Source organism: Camarhynchus parvulus, chromosome 4 (genome assembly GCF_901933205.1).
Source record: "Camarhynchus parvulus chromosome 4, STF_HiC, whole genome shotgun sequence".
NCBI classification, from domain to species: Eukaryota; Metazoa; Chordata; class Aves; order Passeriformes; family Thraupidae; genus Camarhynchus; species Camarhynchus parvulus.
The window spans coordinates 60,210,279-60,232,997 of NC_044574.1; the positions used below are offsets into that span (position 1 = coordinate 60,210,279).

The 22,719-nt window shown below is 46.4% G+C and overlaps 1 protein-coding gene across 2 annotated transcripts in view; it reads left to right on the top strand.

Annotated features, from left to right (window-relative positions):
* The first annotated feature begins 289 nt into the window (after window positions 1-289).
* ANTXR2 (ANTXR cell adhesion molecule 2) overlaps window positions 290-22,719 on the top strand; it is a 76,268-nt gene continuing 53,838 nt past the window's right edge. The window contains exons 1-7 of one of the 2 annotated variants that reach the window (XM_030947092.1): window positions 290-491; window positions 1,075-1,146; window positions 3,038-3,109; window positions 8,767-8,848; window positions 9,716-9,823; window positions 9,918-9,986; window positions 10,816-10,896. In XM_030947092.1, the coding sequence (XP_030802952.1) occupies window positions 367-491; window positions 1,075-1,146; window positions 3,038-3,109; window positions 8,767-8,848; window positions 9,716-9,823; window positions 9,918-9,986; window positions 10,816-10,896 (609 nt within the window). In that variant the 5' untranslated portion in view covers window positions 290-366. Of the gene's footprint in view, window positions 492-697; window positions 834-1,074; window positions 1,147-3,037; window positions 3,110-8,766; window positions 8,849-9,715; window positions 9,824-9,917; window positions 9,987-10,815; window positions 10,897-22,719 lie in introns of those variants that run through there. The other variant, XM_030947093.1, reaches the window with a different exon arrangement.

Here is a 22,719-nt window from a genome sequence, read left to right on the forward strand (position 1 = left end):
TGATCACTGTTAGGACGTGGCTTTTTTTGTTTGTTTCAAAATTCCAACTCTGAGGTGTTGGTGCAATCCCCAGCCCCCTGGACATTAAATTTATTTGGGTCTCACTCCCTGGCACACGCGCAACGCCGGCAGCACCGCGGGCCGGAGCGACGCGGCAGACGGGACGCAAGGGGGACGCAGGGGCCGGGCAAGCGGGGGCGGTGCGAGCCCGCCCGCCCTGTCCCCCGCCCCAGCCGCCCGCCGCCGCCGCTGCTGTGGGGAGGGAGGGCCGGGCCGGGCCGGGCGAGCCGCGGTGGCGGCGGCGAGGGGCGGCCACTCCGGCGAGCGGCAGGACAGCAGCGCCCGCCTGCGCTCCCCGCAGCCTCCATGGCCGGGGCCGTGCCCTTGCTGCTGCTGCCGCTGCTGCTGCCGCCGCTGCCCGTCGGCGCCGCGCCGGCTGCGGGCGAGCCGTCGTGCCACGGAGCCTTCGATATGTACTTCGTCTTGGACAAGTAAGCGGCGAGGCGAGACGCGGGCGGGGATGGGGGAATCGCCACCATCGGGCATCGGGGCGGCGGCGCCGCCGCTTTTGTTCGGGCGCTGCGTGGGGCTGAGGGGCCGCGCGCGCGGGGATGGGGGGGCGCCGTGAGGGGCCGCGCGCTCGCGGGGGGGTGGGGGGCGGCTGTGAGGGGCCGCACGCGCGAAGAGAGGGGGGCGGCCGTGAGGGAAAACGGCGGGAAGAGCATCGTGAGGGGCTCGGCGGGAACGGCGTCTTGAGGGAAGTTCGGGAATCCTGCCGGGACCTCCCTGAGGGGGTGTGCAGAGGGGCCTCCGTGGAAGTTCTCCCAGCGGAGGTGCGTTTGCGGCCGGAGGGGTTGGGAGGAGAGCGAGCGGCGGCAGCAGCATCGGCCCCGCCGCGGCGGCCGGGCTTTTGTGGGGAAGTTCGGCGGCCGCGGTCGCCCTCAGGGCGAGGAGGGAGCGGGGCCCGGGCGACTAACTTACTAGCGAGCTGTCTGGAACCGCGAATATGGTCAGTTTCTGCTCGAAATGTCAGCCCGGATCAGGCTGCCGATGTGCTCTGGTTTTCCCTTGTAGGTCTGGGAGCGTGGCGACGAACTGGCGAGAGATATTTGATTTTGTAAATCAGCTGACGGAAAGATTTGTGAGGTGCGTGGTGCTGCTTGTGACAGCCGAGGTGGTGCTGGAGTAATTCTGGGCTGTGTTAACCCCCCGTCCCCCTGCTTTTGCAAGCTCAGGGGATGTGTTCCACAAACACATTAAAAGTTTGGCTTCTAAGACCCAAACTGCAGGAAAATATTGGAAACTTTGAATTTATTTTCTTGTGCTTGGAACTGAGCAAAAAAGGTGACAATATGTGCCTTTAAATACTCACTTTCTTAAATGACCATCAGATGTGATTTGAAGTTTTTGTTAAACTTGTTTTTCAATATACCGTGTGCTTAGTTTCTGATGGAGTACTGCTCAAAGTCCGTGTTTGGAGATCTGTATAAAGAAACAGTCTTGAACACATATAAACATATGCGTTAATATATAGTGCAGGTCAGAAGGAAGGGAGCAATGTTAAAGCTCAAACTCAGAGGAAGCCCATGCCATGTAACAGTGCCTTTGTTGTACTTACATATAATCAACTTTGTTCTGTCAGCAGTGTTGTCGGGCAAGCCCAGCTCCTCTTGAAATAGCTGCTGCAAATCCTGGCTGACTGCTCTGTACAAACAGCTGAGGATTGCAGTGCTTTGCTTTAAAAAACCCTACCACAAAACCCAGAATAAACCTAACGAATCCTTCACCACACACAGGGAGAGGTGGTGTGGTAGGTTTTGCTGAGGAAAACCAAGCGCAGAGTGCAGTTGTAATCTTGGCTTGCTAAGAAAAGGATGATCCAATTAGGCTTTTATAAGTAAATATAGCTCATTGTCTTCTTGTCAAAAGAAAATCTTCTGTAAACTTACGTAAAACTTCTGTCCAGGGGGCGACAGAAACTTTGGAAAGTTGTTTTGTTGTTTTCTCTGGAATTACACAAAAAAAACAAAGAAAAGAAGAAAAGTACTTATATTCCCTTGATGTCAATAGTTTTAAGCTGCATCAGTGACATCAGTGGACTGAAAACATACGGTCATTCAGCTTTTCAAGTGTTAAGTCCTGACTAACCGTAACCTGATTAATTAATGCTGATACTCATGTACAGTACGTTACGAAGTTAGTGAATATATTAAAATTGTGATGAATAAAATGTAAAATCATGCAGGAGAGATTTTACAGCTTACCTTGGGAAAATTCCTGTCTTGGGCCTCCAAAGCATCAGGCAACTCCTAAGTGCTTTCCACTGCTAATTAGATGTGATCCCCTGCAACCTTGTGCAAAGAGACAAGTGACCTTCCTAAAGTTAAAATAAAAAAAAAAGATTGAATTCCTCAATAAAATCAATTCATACAGCATTGCTTTTTACCATGATATTTCCCTGGATGCTTTTAGGGAAGAAGTTTTCAAGTCTCACAACTCTCTGGTTGGAGAAACAAGCCCAGTCTCTCTCTGGAAGACCCTGCATGCTTTCTCAGGGCTGAGGCAGTCAGTGGGCACTGGGAGGATTTGATAAACATAAACAAAAAGCAGAGTTGGAAATTGGCATTGTGTCATCCTGAAAGAAAAGGGGAAATTGGCAGGGTCAGTTTCAAAGATGGGAAGTGTGTCTGGTTAGTACCCACGGGAGCAAGAGGGAACTGAGTGGTGTCCCTGTCTTGGTGTTATACCAGTGGCCCTGGCAATTCCAAAGGATGTGCGTGGGGTGGGCACATCATCAGAGACTAGTCATGAGGGAGAGAGTAATAATCCTGCTGCTTTGTTCCCAAAGCATCTGGGCAAGGAGAGGATGGGCAAAAATGCTTTCACTCCTCTCATTTTGGGTTTGTAGTTCAAAAGTACATTCCTAGGAGGCTGGAGGGTAAAGATCACATGGATGAAACCTGAACAAGTGAATGAAAGGCTGTGCATCTATGTGTTTCTCTGAAATGTGTTTTTGCTTTCTTTCCCTTTTCCACAGCCCCAAGATGAGGCTGTCATTTATCGTGTTTTCCACCCAGGCACATGTCATTATGCCGCTAACTGGAGACAGGTCAGTGCTCTGCTTTCTAAATTCTCCCCCTCCCTGCCTCTGCCCTTACTGAATCAGAGCAGCAGTAACAGGAACACGACAACGACCGATACCTCTAAGTGCTGGCCAGTCGTGAAGCCACCCTGCAGAGCTGATTTAATTTTGTGGCCATATCCCTGGATAGCTTCATAAAAAAGGAAGGAGAGGAATGATGGGAAACAAATCCTTGATGTTACCTCTGCCACTGCTTTGCAGAAAAACTAGCACTAATGCTTTCATCTCTGTGTGACTCTGCATCTCGCTTGGCACAGTGCGAGAATGATTCTTCCATTTGCTTTTGTAAAGCAGCCTCCATGGAATGGTTATCAGGATTTTTTCAGGTCTAGGAGAAGCATAAAATGGTAAATAAATGTTTCTCATATTCTCACATATGGTAGGTATTTTGGTTTGTATTTCCTAATCTGGACTTCAGGGCCTGTTTTAGACAGTGGGGTTGGTGCCACTTGAAGGGTGTGAGATCTTCCTGACGGTGCGGTGATGTACAGGTGTGCCTGAACTTTCAGGGGATGGAATTCAAGGCTGCTCACTCTGATTTCTAAAGCAAGTGAGGATTTGCAGCTAGGATATCTTAAGGATGGGTGGGGGGAAACAGAAGGAGGAGAAACAGGCAGAGAAGAAAATATTGTAGAAATAATTACTGAACTCACAGAAATTGGAGATGGTCATGTGGAACGAGTGCTCCCAACAGAGGACAGTGGCACTGCTGTCAGAGTCCTTTGATGTCCTCTCAGCTTTCTCAAAACCAACACAACCTCTGCGCTCTCCCTTCTGTCCAGAAGCTACCGCCGTGCACACCCTTCTGGGTTTTGAACCTGTGGATAAACCATTTAGGAATCACTCCACAAACCTGTGGCAGGGTGGAAGTAAGGTGGTCCATCCTTTCTGCTCCTGTTAGTAGGGAGCTGTAGTTGGTGTGGTGTAGTTAGTTAGCTCTGCTGTGGGTTTGTTTTAAACAATACATAACAAGTATGAGACCTCCTGAAAAGACCTGCCGCTGGCAACAGGCAGAAATGTAGCTGACATCTGAGATGTCTAAAAACTCAATTCCGAGCCCCTCCTGTTTTAGCACTTAAAGAGTGGCCTGACATGAAAACAGCCGCTTCCCCCCATCCGGACTCGGATATTGGATCTGCTCTCTGTGGGCAGAGAGAGGCTTATAAGTCATTTTTCCAGATGGCTGTAGAGGGGTCAGGAGAGGACACTTGAGCCTGTTCTGAGGCCTGCTGAAGTCAATGAGGTCCTTTCTCTCAATTTCAGTGGGCTGTCAGTGGCCTGTTCCTTATCAGGCCTGAGAGGCAGCACTGATAGCACACAGACCACTTGAAATGCTGGGCAGGGCGCTGGAAGCCCGCCACCGGGACACAAGCGCCTTTTTCATTGCTGGCACACTTAGAGCCAGGGACAGAATCGTGTTTTTCTTGTGTAAAGCACAGGAAGAACCTCTTCAGATCCAGTGGGCTCCCTCGAGGGGCTTGGCTCTTGTTCAGGGTTGGCCGAACTTGTGTGTGTGTCAGGTGAAACAAAGTGCCACCATTCTTGTTCAGGGGGAATAATAAGGAGAAGGGAGGAGGAGATTGGTGACTGTGACCACATGTACACAGGTAAGGACAGATAGATACAGCTGGAGCAGCTGTCCTTTTAGATATTAAAGAAGTCAGCAGAGGAAAAATGCTGAGACTGTCTGGCCCCCATTGTTCCCAACAGAAGATGAGGATGCTAACTAAGCACACTGCAGTTCTGGGGATGGGTGTTTGTGAGGGTGATTATAGGATATTATGGCCTTGGTTTGTTACATGCACTTTGGACTTGCAGGCATGTTTTTGCCCTGGCTTACTTGCTAATTCCCAAATGTCAGGAAACCACAATTTCTTCCCAGCAGTTAGATCAAAGTAGGGCAGAATTTTTTGTTTGGAGAGCTTTAGGCTTCTGATTGTTTGCACAATGTTCTTGCTGGGTTTACTGCACAATAAAGCTGTGGATATAAAGAAAGCCACAGCATAGCACCAAAGCCCCCACATTCCCTAATATTTTGTGAGTGTGGGCAGTGCTGTGACTAACTCTGTAAAGAGAACTCATTGTTAATCATAGTACACACAATGCTACAATAAATCCATATAATAACAACAGCACCCAGTGGAACAGCCTTCTCACACTGGTTAAAGCCCATTTGAAACACACACATTTGTGAAGTTGAGCTGGAAACTGCACAGTAAGTGGTAAACAAAGATTGATGCACTCACCTTCAGGGCTCGTTGCTGGAAAGCACGTGGTTTGGGACAGTGGATACCTTCAGGAATACCATACAGCTGGCACGATGTTGCCTTTGTTCTCTTTTGGCCAGCTGTCCTGGCCAGCAGCAGTCCAGGTTTCTGTGAGCCGGCTTTGGCAGCCTTGACCAGTGCCAGTGGCCAGGATGAGCTCTGCTGCCTCTGCCTGGGTGAAACTCCTGCTGGAGATCAACAGAGATGGTGTTAGTGAAGGTGGAAAAGTAGGACACTTGAGTACCTGGTTACATGACCAACTATCCTGTCCTTGTCCCTAGTCCAGCTGACTGCTCCTGGTTTCACAGGGATGTGTAAGACATGGACACATTTGGGGCCTTGGTCACGTGAGCTGCCCCTGCACGTGGGTCCAAGGCAGCTTGCCAGAACAGACTCATCTGCAGAGAGTGCGTTCTGCTGCATGTATCAAGTACAGCAGAGCTGGCCACTGACGTGGTTTTCATCTGGAGCCTGTGCAGGAGGCCTCAGGTTTGAAGCAGACTAATTATTTTAAGTGAATTGGCCCTTTGTAGTATTTAAGAGGCCTAGAAAGCATAAGCCTCTTCCAAATGATACATCTGGGGAGGCTCATGCTGGGTTTTCTTGCCCCACTATGACAGGTTGCCTCATCAGAGATGGAGCCCTCCCTCTTTTTGTCAAAGAACACTTCTCCTCTTGGTTTCACTGACATGTGTGTGTGTTTTCCTGTTTACTGCACATCCTTCTTAGCAGCAAACCCCAAGTACCTGTTTTGTTTGCCTTCCTTTGTTAGGGATGAGGCCGTTGCCTTGCAGCACACAGCCTCATTTCTCACCAGAAATATATGCTCAGTAAGAGCCACCATCTCCTTCCAGTACTCATATGCTCATCACATTGAGATAATTCAAGATTCCAGCACTTCAATAGCTGGAATGCAACATGGAAGAAACATACAGAGTGCTGTCCCCCACTCAGAGGAGCTAAGAACACCCATTCTGGAATCTGCGTGGATATTAGCAGCTGTGTTGCCTGACTGCTGCTGGAGGAACTGTCTGAGGCAGTTACACAGCTTAGAGAGAGAACAGACGGGGTAGCTATTAAAAATTAGTTGTGCCTGTGCTTAAACACAGAAATGGGCTGCAGCACATATGCTGAGTGGGTAAAAGATATTAAATTTGTACTTATTCAGCCCAAACACAGACAGGCTGCAAGTTGCTGGCTCTGTTTTGCCTCTTCCACCTCCGTCCCTTTTCTGACTTGCACCACAAAGCCAATGGCCCTCAGCCTTTGTTAGTGTTCCCAAGCTATGCTGTGGGATGTCCAGGCACCCAGGCTGAGGGCTCTGCTGTCATGGTACAGATGAGTTATACAACCAGAACTTCCCTGGGGACTTCCGTGGCCACCAAGCAGCCTTACAGAAACTAGAGAAAGGGAAGTGGTGAGAGCACTGAGGAGCAGGAATGGGGGTCCTGGCTGCTGTGGCTGGTTGACTGCTGAGTCCCATTCATTATCAGGACAGTGCAGGCAGGCATGAACCCCCATGCCTGGCCTTCAAACCAGGCAGGGGTGGGGTTTAGAGTGATGGAGCCTACCTCTCCTGTTGGTTCTGGGGCCCCGAATCCTGCATCCACACTGGCATTCTGACATCCAGACCAGGACTTGCTTGCACTTGACCAGCTTGGAGAATGCGGGGAGCTAGTTGACATCTGGCTGGGTCTGTCTAGTGCAGCTGTGCCCTGCGGGCAAGAGATGCTGCCTGATTAAACGCAGCTAAAAGAGCTCATGCTGCCAAAGATTTTCCTGGAACCCCTTGTAGGCAGAGGCCTAGCAGCACCAGAGATTGCTGTGCGACCGGGTCACAAGACATTGCAGATAAATAAAACCGAACTGATTGTACAAAAGCTATTTTTGCAAAATGAAATCTGTTTCAGAAAACTGGGACTTGAGTTGCTGCTTGTTTCTTGGCAGCAGAGCACTAACGCCTGTGATGTGCTGCCACTCATTTCTGGCAAGCACCAACTCTGTGGTTTATAATCTGCGTTCGTACATAATCACTTGCAAGTTGTTTCTATAGATGCTGAATGTAAAATATTTGGATCAAACAGATTGTATTATCTTACATAACTTGTTCCTTTCCATACATTCAATGCCACATATCTCTTCTACTCCCTCCCCTCTGTGATCGTATCAGTGGATCCTGTGACGGGGAGCTTATTCCAGCTATGGATTGTACTTTGGAACAGAGCTGCTAAACATAGAGGAAGCCCATCCGTGGAACAAATGACGAGTGGGTGGCATTCAGGCAGTGTGGCATATGCATTCTTTCTCATTTGGTCTGGCCTAAGGAAAGCTTTCACGCATCCCGCGATGTATTTTCCCTCCATCTCCTCACCCCTGCTGGGTTCCTCTTTCTCACCTAGATTTGTCACAGTGTTCTATATATTCTGGCCCAAATTTTGCCCCTTCTTAGTTTTTACTCATCCTTCCCTAGCATGACTTTCCATGGACTTGGCTGAAACTGTGCTTGCAGAAGAATGAAGACCCTCTGGATTTGATTCTTTCAGTAGTCTCTCTGCCTTTGTTCCCGCCAGTTGTGCTGATTTCACTGGAAATAATTCCTGAGGTGCAGTCTGTCAACTTCTCCCCTTTCAGCCCCATAGTTAATGAGCATCTTGCAGGTGGATCTGCTGTACTACTCGTGAAAAATCATGGTGCAGATGCATTCCCCCATTAAATCTAAGTGAGCTGTGGACGTGTGTGGGATGTGCTGTGAAAGGCCACATGAAGAGGTTGTAACAGTCAAAATTTAAATCTGTCCTCAATCCTGCTCTTTTCCCATGGGAAGAAAAGGTATCTTGCAAATGCTGTGTTTGCCTATTGATATTTTCTTCAGGGCAAAGGCTTTAATTATTGAAGTTCAATTCTATGTGATAAATTCATACATATTGGTCTGGAAGATTTCTGCTGAAATAAAACCACTGTTTTAGGGGATTTCTTCTCTGCAGTGTGATTAGAAGCAAAGTTGGTTTAAAGTAGCAAAATAGACCTAATACAACATAGTTTCCACTGGGCTATGTAATGCTGAGGCTTTGCCACCTCTTTGCAATATCTGCTCCGCCTGGACATTTTCCTTGATTCCAGCTTTTTGACTCACTGAAGCATATTTTGTTAGATAGGTCTGAAATACCTGTTACCACAGCGCCACTTCTGTCATGAACACACAGTCTGCCTCCACGTGGGATCCTAGCTAAAGGCTCTAATTTACAGCTTTTCATTTCAATTCTCCTTGAGGACAAATACCTTTTTTCAATTGATAAATTACACCCTTTTCACACTTCAGGTCACACAAGCAGGTTCTTATCCGTTTTTCGTTCGCAGAGAGAAAATCAAGAAAGGTCTAAAGGATCTGGAGGAGGTGACACCAGCAGGTGAGACATACATACATGAAGGACTAAAACAGGTAGGTTTTGCTCATCTTCTTTTAATCAACACATCCTCTGTTCTCACTCTTTGGATAACAACCTGTAACATAAATAGATTTATGTTTTATTGGTCTGTTATGCTCACATCTGTCTGGTTGCCTGAGTGGTCCCAGGGTTGCCCAGACACTGTCCAAACCCCATGCAGAGGATGACTAGCCATCACAGCAATCTGCCGTGTGGAATTTCCCTGACTTGCTCCTTCTCAGGGAGCAGGGGTCTGTGGGGTGGATCTCAGAGCTCAGCCAGCATCCCAGTGACACTGTAAACAGCCACATGCAGCAGCAACCCAGAGACAAATGCTCCTCACTTTGGGCTGTCTTAATTAGAGTTCCCAGCCACTTATATTCTTCTTTGTTCAAATAATGCAGTTTTGATGAAAGCCCTGGCCCTGAAGGTGAGCATCTAAGCTTTCACTGTTACAGACAAGTCAGTTCTTCCCCTGCAACTGTAGAACCATGTTTGTAACCAGGATCTGTGCAATGAAAAGCTGGGCAAAGGGGATTTTGTTGCTATTAAAAAAAAAAAGTTTTAAGCCATTTTTAAATATCTTGGAAACTACTGACTGTTTGAAATCTGGGGGGTAGCAAAGGAAATCCTGGCAGTGGATTTGAAGAGATCTGTCCTGGAAGAAGTGCGTGTTGGCAAGGGTTGATGGGTCAGTGATCCCAGTGCTTTGGAGATGGGTGGCTGGAAAGGACCAATGATGGGTTTCCCTGCTGGTAGTGAGTTCAAGGGAGGCAGAGGATTGTCATGAGAAAGATGTTGCATTAGATGCTTAGAAGATGCATCATGGTTAAAAGTTTGGATGTAATTTTAAGCTGGATAAATAATTTTGTTGTTTTCAGGCCAATGCGCAAATTGCGAAGCAAGGAGCCTCAAGGTTCTCTAGTATCATCATTGCGCTGACTGATGGCAAGCTGGATGGACAGATTCCCCTGTATGCAGAGAAGGAGGTGAGCATGAGCTAGAAATGTCATGCTCTGCAGAGTTTGGGTGCTGCCTTGTTGAATAACGAAATGCTTATTGCTCTGTTCTGTGATGCTACAGGCAAGGAAATCCAGAGAGCTGGGAGCGAGAGTTTACTGTGTCGGTGTCCTGGATTTTGAACAGGAACAGGTAAGAAAAAGACCCTAACTATTATAGAGTCCTAGGCAGTACCTCAACCCAGAGTTTTACAGAGTTAATGTTAAGTAGTACAGAAATTTAATTTTACTTACATTAGGCAGCGTAATGTCTTCTCTGGCTCAGGAAACACACTCTGATGTGTACGTAGACGTAAATAGAACGTGTGGGTGTCGTGCTCACTGCCAAGGAGACCCGTTGGAAATACCCTTGTTAGCTGGGAGCTGCCAACGAGAGGGTGCAGGCAAGCCCCTCTCACTGGAATGGCAACCAGATCAGGGTACTGGTAAACAGAGGAGCTGTAGACAAGATTCAAGCAGTGTATATGTAAGAGTCTTGAGATAAGGAAAAGAAGGTGGGATTCATGTCCTTCACTGGAAAGCTGTTCCAGAGTTACTGTGTCTCAGTGAACACTGTAGCTACTCCTGTTCGGTCAAAGTGGCTTCAAGGAGAGGTACATGAAAGGCTCCTTCCTGCAGAAGATGCAGAGAAAGGGTTTTTAGTGAAAGGCAGAGCAAACAGGGGAAGTAATTCTGGACAAAGGTACAAAATCACTGCCAATATGCAGGCCCTGAAAAGCTTCTTCAGTGTGATGCTTGCCACAATGACTAGCGAGCATTTTGTTAGCTGCAGTCAGCTGTGCTAAGGCCTACAGTTCAGAAAACTCTTAGTTAGCTGTGAGAGAGCTCTGAAGTTTCCGTCTCTTCTCAGAATTGATGAGGGTTGCTTTTAGACATCCATTTAAATTTTAAGGGTGTAGAGGACTGTGAGGAATTTAGTTTGCCAGATGATTCATGTGTTTGCATGCATTTTCTCTCCAAAGCTGGAAAGAATTGCTGATGTGAAAGAGCAAGTCTTCCCTGTCACTGGAGGATTCCAAGCACTTAAGGGGATAATCAATTCTGTGAGTACCAGGCAATAAGTTTTACCTTTCCTCAAGATTAGAGCATACTCTCCAGTCCCACTCCCAGGCAGAACTGGTTCCTAAGGCAGGAATTGCAGTAGATGAAGTTCCCTCCCCATTACCTTAGAGAGGCAGTTCTGTAAATGAACACTGCTTGCGCCTCCTGCAGTTATTCATGCTCACACCTTGTGTGGAATTTGAGGACTCTTCACAAGGAGAGGAGAGTTCATGTGTGAAGTTCAGCGGATGCTCTGATAAATGATTGCTTTGGGTTTAGTCTGGAAAAAATGGAGACTGTTACTCTGGGAGACTTGAGAATAAACAACTGCTTAAAATCTGGGGAATAAGTGCAATTTAGGAATTAACCTTTACTTACAGACAGAAGCATTTTAAATCCATGACTTTAACCCCTTGTTATCCCAATAAGTGGTAAGACTCAGTTCCAGTTTTCAGCATGGCATGAGAAACTCCTGTCGGTGAGATGACGCCATTCAGCTGATTACCATGGTTTTCAGGAAGTGATCAAAGAGAAACATTTTGGTTGTGATCAGTGGCTTGACACTGTTTCAGCTGTGTGTTAAGACACCTGTGGTTGTGAACACCAAATTTATTTGTCTCATTTTAGACTGAAGGCTGTATCTTTTATGCAGGGTTAACAGTGTTGCTGCTGCATGTAGGCAGCGCAAACAGGCAGTGCAAACAGGCTTACTGGCAGATGTCAAAAGAAATAATGAAATCCTTTTACTGAGAGAGCCCACTATCATTCATTTCCCTTTCCTTTTTTTTAAATAACAAGAGGATACTACTCACATACAGGATACTACACAGTCACGAATTTATCACTTCCTTTGAGCAGTGTGGTTTTTGTGAATGCCACAATGCAGCAACTTATTTTCCTTGTTACTTAAAATAAATGTAGTTCCACAATCTTCCTTGAACTTTCTAAAGAAAATTAATCCATCTTTTGATGCATTGACGGTTGTTCTCCTGAAAAGATAGGGCAGGACATGTGGTACTGCCTTTAGTATTGAAAATCTCACACACATGGAAGGTTAACGTAAGCTGTATGGTGTCCCATTACCCAAGGTGGTTTTGGGCAGTCTCTGGCTAGCAGCAGTGCCAGCCTGCTGCATCCAAACCTCCCAGAACTTTAAAGAACCTTCACTTCTGTGTCAGCAGGGAGGGGGCTTTTCTGATAAGATATGCCTGATGGCGTTTGCAAAAGCCTCAATCCAGCTGCTTCTGATACTTAGAAAAAACCCATCTCTAAAAATCCCAGATTTGGGCATATCTCAGCTGTAGAACAGAACCAAACACACAGAATGGCAGCTCATTGTTTCAAGGTAACAGCAGTGACAGGAAAAGCAAACTGATGCACACTGTTCAACAGCTTACATGTAAGGTCTGCTTCTGCAGACTGAGCTCCTGAGTTGGTTCAGGCTTTATTTACAGCCCAGCCACCAGACATGTCAACACACGGCTTTTTCCACAGAGCAGGAATGGAAGCATCCATAGTAGGGTTTCTAGTTGGTTTGGATTTTGTGTGTGTGTGTGCGCGCTTTTTTTGTAGTGCGTGTGTAGTGGCAGTATTAATAGGATATTTGGTATGTTGTAATTAATACTTTTCTTTGCAGGGGTGTGGAGTGATTGTGACAATTAATTCTCATAACATTATAGCACTGATAAGTAGATCTAATTGAGCATGAAATAGTCAGTTTTCCTTTTTAGTCACTATTATAAATTCATTTCAGTTTTCAAGTTAGCTAGAGAATACAGACTCAGAGACACTGATCTAAAGGGGAAAGCTAATTTTGAACCAGATGAAAAGGAGATAGGTCACAAACATGCAGCAGTGTTGCTCAAAGTACAGAGTCAAAGGTGCAGTTGTGAAACCCTCTGTCAATGTTGCTGAACAATTTCTGTTCAGAAAAAACATTGTCTTCAGAAATGGTAGCAACCCAGCAATTAAAACCCCTGAGCAAAACTACAGCCCAGAACTGCTGAGGAGGGGATGCAGGACCCTCAACTACATTATCTCTACAGGTATGAGACTATTTGGCTGCTATCCTGTTACTTTTGCACTGTATTCCAGGAGAGCTGAGCACTTATTCTATGTTTTTTAGTGTTAAAAAAAAAGTGATGAATTCTAGCACAGACTGTCATACCTCCTCCTTATGCTTTCAGCATAAGCAACTACTCCAGTTTATTTTGTCTGGACATTTACACAGTGTCTGTTTAATCATGACCAGGGATTAACATTCAGGACAGTTGAGATGAACTAACCTCAGCTTAAGTGCCAGAGAGCTTGTGCCATGTTTCGACATTAGTTCTGATAAAATCCTAGGGAAGTGAGAAGGGTTGACACACCTCCATGCCATTGTTTCTGCTGAATAACATCCACTACTACACTACTAACTGCATCCAACTACACTACTAACATCCACTCCTGAAAGTCTGTGCAGACCTGTGAAGAGGGGGGTGCTTTGCAAAGTTTCCTGCCCTGCCAGCTTTGCTCATACCTAGCTTACAAGGTCATAACTAAGCAGCATTGTCAGTGTGAATAAATCTGAGCAAAACTCTAGAGCTTAAAAGCAAAATGCTGAAGGCAAGTTACTGCACTCTGAGGAACAGTCACTGATGGGGTTTGGCTGATTGTTACACAGAGTATAGCCTTGTGAGCAAGCTAGGACAGGGTGAAGGCTTTGGGGGGGGCACAGCTTCTGTCACCATGCCGCAGATCAGTACTAGATAAGGAAATGAAACCCTTAATTAAACTCAAGTTCTGCTGATTTGTGAGTGAAAGTTGTCTGGTTGTCTCTGCAGGCAGAATTGGACAAGGCTGGTACCTTGAAAAGTTACATTAAGGGAACTCACTTAAGCAACATTATCAGTGTATGACAGCTCTAACTAGACAAACACATTTTTATACTGAAGTAAGTTGACAGCACTTAATACAGGAAGTTAAAATATATTTTGTTCTTAGGAAACATCACAAAAACTTACCAGATAAGACTACAGGAACTGATACATGCAGAACTTTAGAGGAAGTAGGTCAAAATAGGGTCAGCCTAGACTTGTTTTATCTTGCAATGTTCCAAAATTTCTTAAAAATTCTACCTGGAAAGGATTAGAAATAGAATTGGTACTCTCTTCTTCTGCTTGTTCATTTTACAGGTGCTCAGAGGTTTTTGTGGGGTTTTTTTGGTTAATTTTACATGGGAAACTTACTGTTAAACATAATGGACACAAAAAAATAGATCAAGTCACGTGAACTGAGTAGTTGCATTGTCAATTGAAGCAAAATTCTCTCCAAGTTGGCTGAGCCTCTTGGGAAAAAGCCCTATGCCTCAGCATAAAGCTGTCAGTTTGTCCAGGAAAAATTGCAAATTGGGATACTTGAGGATCTGCCTCCTGGTGAAGGGGTGACCAGGGGAGAGGAGATCTCAGGGTTTTCAGGGTGCAAGCTGAGCTCCCAGGCTGACATGGAGTGACTTAGACCCATCCAAGGAGTGCACCTGGGACCAGTGAGGCCAAACACAGGATTAAATGCACACAAGGTCCTTAAAGAAAACTAGATTCACCCAGTGTCAGACTCTGGCTAAAGGGGTATAAGCAGGGAGTGCTATAAAAAAGTAAATTGTTTGCCATAAACATATAAATTCTCTCCAGTTAAACTCTATGGGTGATGGAGAGAAGTCTGCTCCTGTTGCAAAGTGCAGTCAGCAAAATCCCTCTGGCATTCCGATCCCTTTGGACACCAGCGAAGGGTATCTATGGAATATCCTGGGGGTTTCCATGTCAGCTGGATGGTTCCTGTGTCACTGGCTGTGCATGGCAGCGTTGGAGTTACATGGCTCGGTGACAGCCCGCGTGGCAGGGCCCGTGGGGAGCTGCTGCACAAACCATGCGTGGCAGCGGTGCGCTCAGCGCTGCCCAGGCAGGGACAAAATCAAAGGTTCGTGAGAGGGAGTCAGTTTTGTTGAGGTAGGCAAGAGGTATTCATGTGAGGAACAATTTTAGCCTTTATGTTGATAAAACTTACTGCACTGGGTTCCCAAAGATATGCTCCAGCCTCTCTCCATGAATCTGATGCCTTCTTTTCCAGCTGTGCTGTCAGCAGCACTTCCTCAGGCTGACCTGGCTTTGGCACTGCGGGAGGGTGAATTAACGAACTCCCAGGAGTCCAACAGCATCTCCCACTGGTACTTGCTGTAAGGCAACAGAATTTTTGTTTAGGGAGGGTGGGAAACTTCCCACTGCCTCAGTGGTGCTCCAGGATCAGACACTGGAGAATGCTGGTTCCATGTCTCTAACCTGGCTGCTTACCAAGCTCTGCTGCCCAAACCCAGGATCCAGGCTGCAGCTTGGGGTACTGAGCAGCAATCCGGGACTACATGATGTTCAAGTAATCCCTGCTGCTGTGCAGCCCCCTCGAGCTAGGCTGCCTCCCTGCACTTCCTTGGGCAGCGTGCTCAGCCTGCTCCCTCCCTTTCCCCAAGTGCTGTCCCTCCACCATGGATGAAGGGGGGTCAGCCAGCTGACTGGACACGGTTAAGATTTTTCAAGGCCAAAATCAGCTTAAACAGTTCATTATCAATTATACATCAACTTAATTGGATCATTTCCTGTAGGAAGAAAATATGCTCGGTTTATGCACTGGGAATCCAGGAAGCAAACTATTAGACCTTTAAGGAGGTGGGGGGAGGAGAAATGCAGCGAGTTATCATTAAAAGAATTATTCTGATTAAATCAGTCATCTTATTTAATCCCCTTGGATGGTCTAATCTTCAAGCTGCACTGAGTGCAAGGTTCAGAACTAACGCTGTGCTATGTTTTCCATGTGATTGAGACTGAGGAGATAGTTTTGGGAATTACTGCATGTAGTTGTTAAAAGGAATCAATGGCCTGGAATAGAATGCTTTCTGCTCTACCCTTCACTGCCATGCAGCCCTCAGTTTGACATTCTCTGACATATTACAAACCATATAATGTTCTCCTGGAGCACAGTGAGCTTGATAAGCCAGCACCGGCACTGACATGGCTCCAGTTAGAGTGAGCGTGCCTGTGCCCGGTGATTGGGATGGGACTTGTCAGCCAGCCCTGCACGCCTGGCAGCTCTCTTACATAAGGGATGCTGCACAACTGGCTCCAAAGGAAGCAGCCACAGGTCCAAGTGAAATCCAGCCACTCCTTAGTGAGGAAGTTTCTTTGAGCCAGATTTTTCTTTCTAATTAGAAAAAAAATAAATAGCCCAAACAACTTTTTTTCCTGTCATGGAAAGTAACAGTTTGTCTTGATTCCTAGTTACATTACTTGATAAGTAATAGTTTTAGGGTTGTTTTTAGTAATTTGGGGGTAAAGGTTCCAATGCTGTTAAAATACTCATCTCATGACCCACAGTTTTGTCATCTCCATTTGCTTTCCTCAGTGGCTGCCAATGAGGTGCTGCTCAGCCTTGGTGTAATTAGAATATTCTCACTAACCTAACGCCGCGCCAGGCTTCTCTCGGGTGGTGATTTTATGCAAGACCATATGTCTCAGGGATTTTTTTCACTTAGATAGGGGACAGGGTAGCAGCCTTCCCCTTCCCTTCGCTCTTTGTCCACGGCACTGCCAAGCAGTGTCAGGGAGCAGGCTGGGCTTGGCAGCGAGGTGTAGTCACAGGCACAGATGTTTGGCAGCAGAGAGAGGTAGGAGCCATGAGATATTAACTGCTGCAGTTCCTGCTCTCACTTTGTGGGAGAGAAGCACCAAAATGGTGTTTCCTTGAAAAGCATGTGTTTCATTCCAAGTCACCCTGAATTGATTGCCTTCCCTCTAGTGTGAGGTGGTCCTGCTGCCTCATGCCTTTCTGCACAGATCGGTGCTGGGGAGATAAATGACAGAGCTTGCTTGAACACAGCAGAGGCATGTGATGTGAAACCAACACAAGAAAGAGTGAAAGGCTGCACTTTGGAAACAGTTAATTTCAGGGAGTTCAAGCATTAATTGCTACATGGACAGGCTGGTCTGTCCAGAGCCTAAATTGGGCTGCAAAGGTCCTTCTCACTTAAAAAGTCTGATAAAGGTTTCTCGAGTGTAATCACAGAAATCAAGAGCTCTACTTAAATTTATTTCCTCTTATAACCTACTCTAGATCTCTTTTTTTAAAAAACTTAATTCTACCACACTGCAGTGGTGGGGGGGGGGGGCACAAATCCTATTTACATAAAAAAAGCAACAGCTCATGAATGAGAAATCTGTAACAATGCCAGCCTACATACACCTTAAATTCTTCATCACTCTCATTTCACACACGTTGACTTTACATGCTATAAGAGTCACTGAATTCAGCACAAAAAATCCTGCCCAATGCACAGTCAGCATTTCATTCTCTAGAACAAAACCAGTGAGTCCAGCAAACCAATTATACACCTCTTGCTTTACTTTTCTTTCCTTTTTACTGTCTTAGCAGTAGTGGGAAAAAAAAAGGTTTGAGTTAAAAAGAAAAAAAAGGAAGCAAACTGCCAGTAATACTTCTAAGTGACTCATAGAAAAACAAACATACATGGAAACATGGGGTAAGCCCAGTCCTGCTGCAGCCAATCGGAAGGAATGAAGCAGAATAGTTGTAGGAACTGAACTAAGCACCTGGATGAGCTCAATTGGACACAGTTAACCCAGCACCAGGACAATGCTGCCTTCACCATCCATTGCTCTGAGGAGCTCCACAGCCCCGAGCTGGGATGGGGCTCCGGAAGGCATTGACTCACCAGAGAACGGTCTTGCTCAGGAGCAGTGTTCTGTAGGCTGGAACAGCCTTCTCCAGCTCTGATCCGGGCTTCTGGGCCCCATTGACATGCCCTTCTCCACCTGTTTAGGCAGGAGCCCTGCTGTTCCCTACTATTTAAATAGCTGCCCCCACATCCAGTGGCATTTCTGAGCAGCTAAACTGGGAGCCCAAAGGTGCAGGCAATTCCTCATCAAGAAAAGGCCCACAGCTCACAGTCATTGAGGCTTGGCCTGCATGCACAGATCCAGCTGAGGCATGGAATGCTCAACATAGATTTAAACACTCTTTATGTTATCAGGGCCCTCTCAGACATCACCTTCCATTACTGCCCCCCACTTGCCATAACTTTATGACACTGACAATCCATGTGTTGCAGTGACAAGTATATGAGATACATGCTTACCGCTGTGTCTTGAAATATGTATCCTGATGAGAGATGCAGTTCTTGATGAGGCTGGTTTTGTGGTTACCTGAGGGAGGAGCTTGACACAGTACAAGAAGTACATCCTCATAGCCTGTCACACCATCAACAGTGTTTATTTTCTAGCTCTGTTTTTCTTGAGCTTACAATTTTGTTCACCAGCTGTTCTGCTTGTAGCATCCCTAGAGAAAACCCCATGTTTGGGAGGGAGTGAGGAAAGAAAAGGAATCTCCACAGAAAAGAGCTGCAGGCAGTAGTAGCTGAGGTTGCCGTGCAAGGGTGCTTTCAGGGCTGTGCTGCCATCTCTGGCTTGTGCACACTGGCTGGCAGTGTGTCCATGGACTGCACTCCAGGATGCCTTCATGCGCCCACCAGGGGACAAAGCTGCAGGGATGTAATCTGTGCACACACAAAGTGTGGAAGCCATCCTGTTGTGCTGTCAGGGGTTTTGCACAAGCCTTGCCATACAGCAGTAGAACAAAGATGAGCTTGTAAAGGTGAACATTTCCTCTTCTTTAAAAACAGGTTCTGGAAATAGCAAGTTGGATGCATTTGCTCTGTTACGGGACGTACACTTGGTTCAGAGACTCAGGCTGCCTTTCTCCAAAAATCACAGCAGCCTGATTTGTGGTCAGCTTCTGGTGAGCACTGATGTAAACAGAGGTGCAAGTTTGAACAGATCCACAGGGAGGAAAGGCCACTGGTGGCCCTAGAAATCCTTATTTATTCAGAGTTGATAGCATGCCAGGTCTGACCAAAATGTGTCAGCAGCTGTCTCCTTCCAGCAGTTCCTGGTTATTCTGACCTCTGTCCCAGGAAGCAAATGCTTTACACAGCCATAGAGCACTTTCAAGACTTGGAACCATTACAGTGGTTCAGTGAAGAATCCAGCTGTGATGATGACCTACCCAAACCCTGAATGCAGTTTACAGTTCTGGGCAGGAACAGATGCCATGCAAGTTATGATTTATGGTGCTTCCTGCTGCCAAAAACTTTTGAACTGCATACAGGGCTAAACGAAACTGAGCAAGGTTGCAAGACAAATTGACACTTAGCGTATTTTGTTAATTATCTCTGTATGGTTGGGCTGCTCATGGCTTGTTACTAGTGCATTGTTCTCACTATTTCATGGAACACAACCTTCATTAGTGTTCTGGAAGGGAAAGTTGTTTGTGTAACACTGTGCCACCTGGTACAGCTCTGTTCCACAGCATGTGCTGAGAGAATGGCAGGCTAAATACTCGAAAAGCTGCAGAAGCCATCCTACTTTGCTGTTAAACACTGAGAACTTGGAAGAGGCAGCAGTGAGGGTGAAAAGAGAGTCCAGGCAGAGTCACGCCTGGTCTCTGACAGGCTAAAGAGGTCTTGGAAGGTCCAGAAAGCACATTTTCCACAAGAAGAAATGTTGCCTAAAGCAGGGGAAAGATCACTGGCAAGGCAGAATGGATAAACAGAGGTGGAGTTTGCAAAGACCATGAGCAGTGGGGAGCTTGATGTCAGCCTGTTAGTTGGCTGCCTTTGTGCAGTGTGCTGCAGGGACATCTGCCCTTTCAGTGCTGATGTCAGAATTTGGGTGTGGATGTTTCTGCAGCTAGGGGCTGACAACACCCCAGTGTGCGGTCAAGTTCAGACACCTGCAGGTCAGAAACAGGCAGAGTTTCTCCAACAGCTGTGGTGGGAGGAAATGTGTTAGTAATGACAGAAATGGGAGTCTACTGCTTCAGAAATGGTGCACTGAAGTTTCTGTGAGCCTTCAGGAACCTTCTAGTGCGAAGCATGTAGAAAGCCATGAGGACAGATATGGATTTTAAGTATTCCTTAGCAATCAGGAAAGTCTGGGAAAAATGCACTAGGTGAAAATGGGGTCACATGGAAAAGCTGGTAAAGCTTTTGGTAATGGTAAGTGGACCTGATAAATGGACTTCCTATAACTGTTTTAGGAAGATTGACATGTATGCTTGCTTGTAAACCACTGAAATAGCCTGGAGACAGGTGGTTTAAAGCTCCACAGCCACAGCTGGGATGGCCGTGCTGTTCCCAGAGGAGCTGGGCAGCCCAGCAGCTGATTGACAGGTGACCCTTTCAGCAAAGAAAAGCTTGTTTGGGCAGGTAGGACCCAAGGTGTGTCAGCGAGCTTGCATCGAGGGTGAGTTGGCTTGAGGGTGTCCCCAGGTGTCTTGGGTGCCTCTCTTCCGGTAACTTCTCCTCTCAGAAGTGTTCTGAAATGATCAACTTGCTTTACTGAGAGATGCTATAGGAACTGCACAGGGCCCACTCAAGAGCTGTAAGAAGGGATTTCACTGAAGGGGTGGGTCAGAGGCTGCCCTGCATGCATCCATCAGAGTCAGTGTGGAGCACAAGCTGCATTTGTGCCACTGGTTCTGGTGCTGGCTGCTCTAAGAACTGGCCCTAAAAAACACCAGGGTTTAAAACATAAGGTCCTTGGTTGCTGCTGCTGCAGTGTGGCAGCAATGTAACAAGTCCTCAACATGGAGAAGCTACAGAATAATTTCCTCAGCAGTCTGTTGTGTTGCTGTTGAACAAGTGGATGTTTGGGGCATGGATTCCATGTCTCATTTTTGTACAGTCCAAGAGACTGCCTGCCTAAGAACAGAATTGCAGCGCCTTCTCCTGTCCCAGCAGCCACACCTTTGCTAACGAGTCACAGCTGTGGCCACTTTTCCTGATAGACTCAGGTTCCAGCTGGCACCATTCGCACACTGCACAGGTCACATCAGAAGGCCATGAACAACCTCTAGTCTTAACACAGCTCTCCACTGCTGAAGCTGCAGGACAGCAGGACAAAGGCTGACAGGTTTCTACTCTATTTTGCACTTGGGGTTGTGGGGAATTGGTTCTCTCTGGTAAAGCCAGCCCTGGGAGGAGGGGGAGGGCAGGGAATGAGAGAAAAGCCTTTGTGAGCCTGGGAGCAGAGTCCTATATTTGGTGAGGACCTCTGGAGACAAAGTGGATGACATCAATTCTCAGAATCTCTCCTTGCATGCTGTTAAAGTAAGACAATTTGTCTTATTTGAATTTATGTCAGCAGAGTGCTTAACTATCCTATCCAAGGATGGCCTTATAAAGTTATTATTTCAACTTTTCTTGTGGGCAGTAGGTTTCTAAATAATGAATTTGCAGTGTCTTGGGTTATCCTGAACTGGAAAAGAGGGAGCATTGTATAGATTTTTGTGGAGTTTGTTTTGGTCTTGCTGACTTTGCAGCCCAGGTTTCCACATCAGGATAGTTTAAAGTTAGTTTTAAATTCTAAAGGACAGGGGTGTGAAGGCATGTTAAATAATGCACATGGATCATAAGGGAAATGGGTAAAATGCCTTCACATGATTTCTCCCCAAGGGAAAAAAAGTTACTATTGGAGTGCTGGAGTGCACTGTGCTGGCTGGAAGGAATAGCTTGTGTGGAAAGGGAAAAAAGATTGAAACAGGCAGAAAATAGTGAGTGGGAACAATGAAAGGTGTTAAGTTTCTGTACCTTCTCCTAAGACGTGCAAATACGTTCATTTCCCCCACACATGAAAGCACATGTGGCAATTGCTGTACTGTGAAAATATCCTCAGTTTCCCATGGTGGTGGCAGAATCCTTGTCAGCCAAACCCTACCCAGGGCTGGTGCTCAGGACAGCTCATGGGCTTGGACCCTGCAGAGAGTGCGATGGCTCCTGTTTAACTCTGGGGAAACTCAGTTCTGAGCAGTGTTTCAGTGTTGCTTAGGGGGAGTGTTAAGGAGAACCCAGAGCAGCAGCAGAGGTTAAGCAAAGAACCAGATCTATGAGCTTCTAAAGGGCTCCACCTGAATCTACTTAGTCCTTGACGAGCTTTGATGTCTGCTTTTTAAGCTAACTTAGTCCTTGAGGGGAGGGGCTTTTGGGGACAAGGCACATTTCTCTACCATTATCTTTTTTTTTTCCCCAAGTGTGGACTATCATGAGGCTTTTTGAAGGATAGCAAACAATCTGACAAATTTACAAAGCCAAATTTGAGTAGTCTCAGAGGTTTTTTCACCCCAGTAGAAAATTTGTCTGGGGGGGAATGGTAGAATTAGGCCACCAAGCTTGCAAAGAGATGGTCTCTAAACAGTACAGCTTGCTTAAGCTAAGCAAAGAACAGCAGTAATAAAAATGATGAAAAACTATTGTTGAAGCAGTTATTTCTAGATCAGTATTAACATCTGGTATTTTCTGCTTTAGCCAAGAGCATGCATGAAAATGGATTCCATGCAGGAAGTCAGTGTATCCTGACCCCTGCATTGAAATTTGCTTTTGTTCATGATTTGTCATCATTTTATCTACACCGTATTTCAGCTCAATTGGAGTTGTCATGTCTGCCCCTCCCAGTTTGTTCCTAAATCCAAAGGTAGTTAAATATATCCAGGTAGGTTTTTTCCTGATTTATATTGCATTTGGAAGCACAGTGTTAGAAAATTCACCCTGGGATGTAATGAAACCAGAGAACTACTGCTTTGCAAAGGAAGTCCCACACTGTCTTCCCCTCTCCGCAGCCTCCAGGTCATACCAGTGACCATTCCTCAAACACTAGGCAAATGGGGCCAGGACAGGGGTTGGAAAGTTCTCCCTCTAAAAACAAAATTACTGAATTCTGTGCCACCTGCTG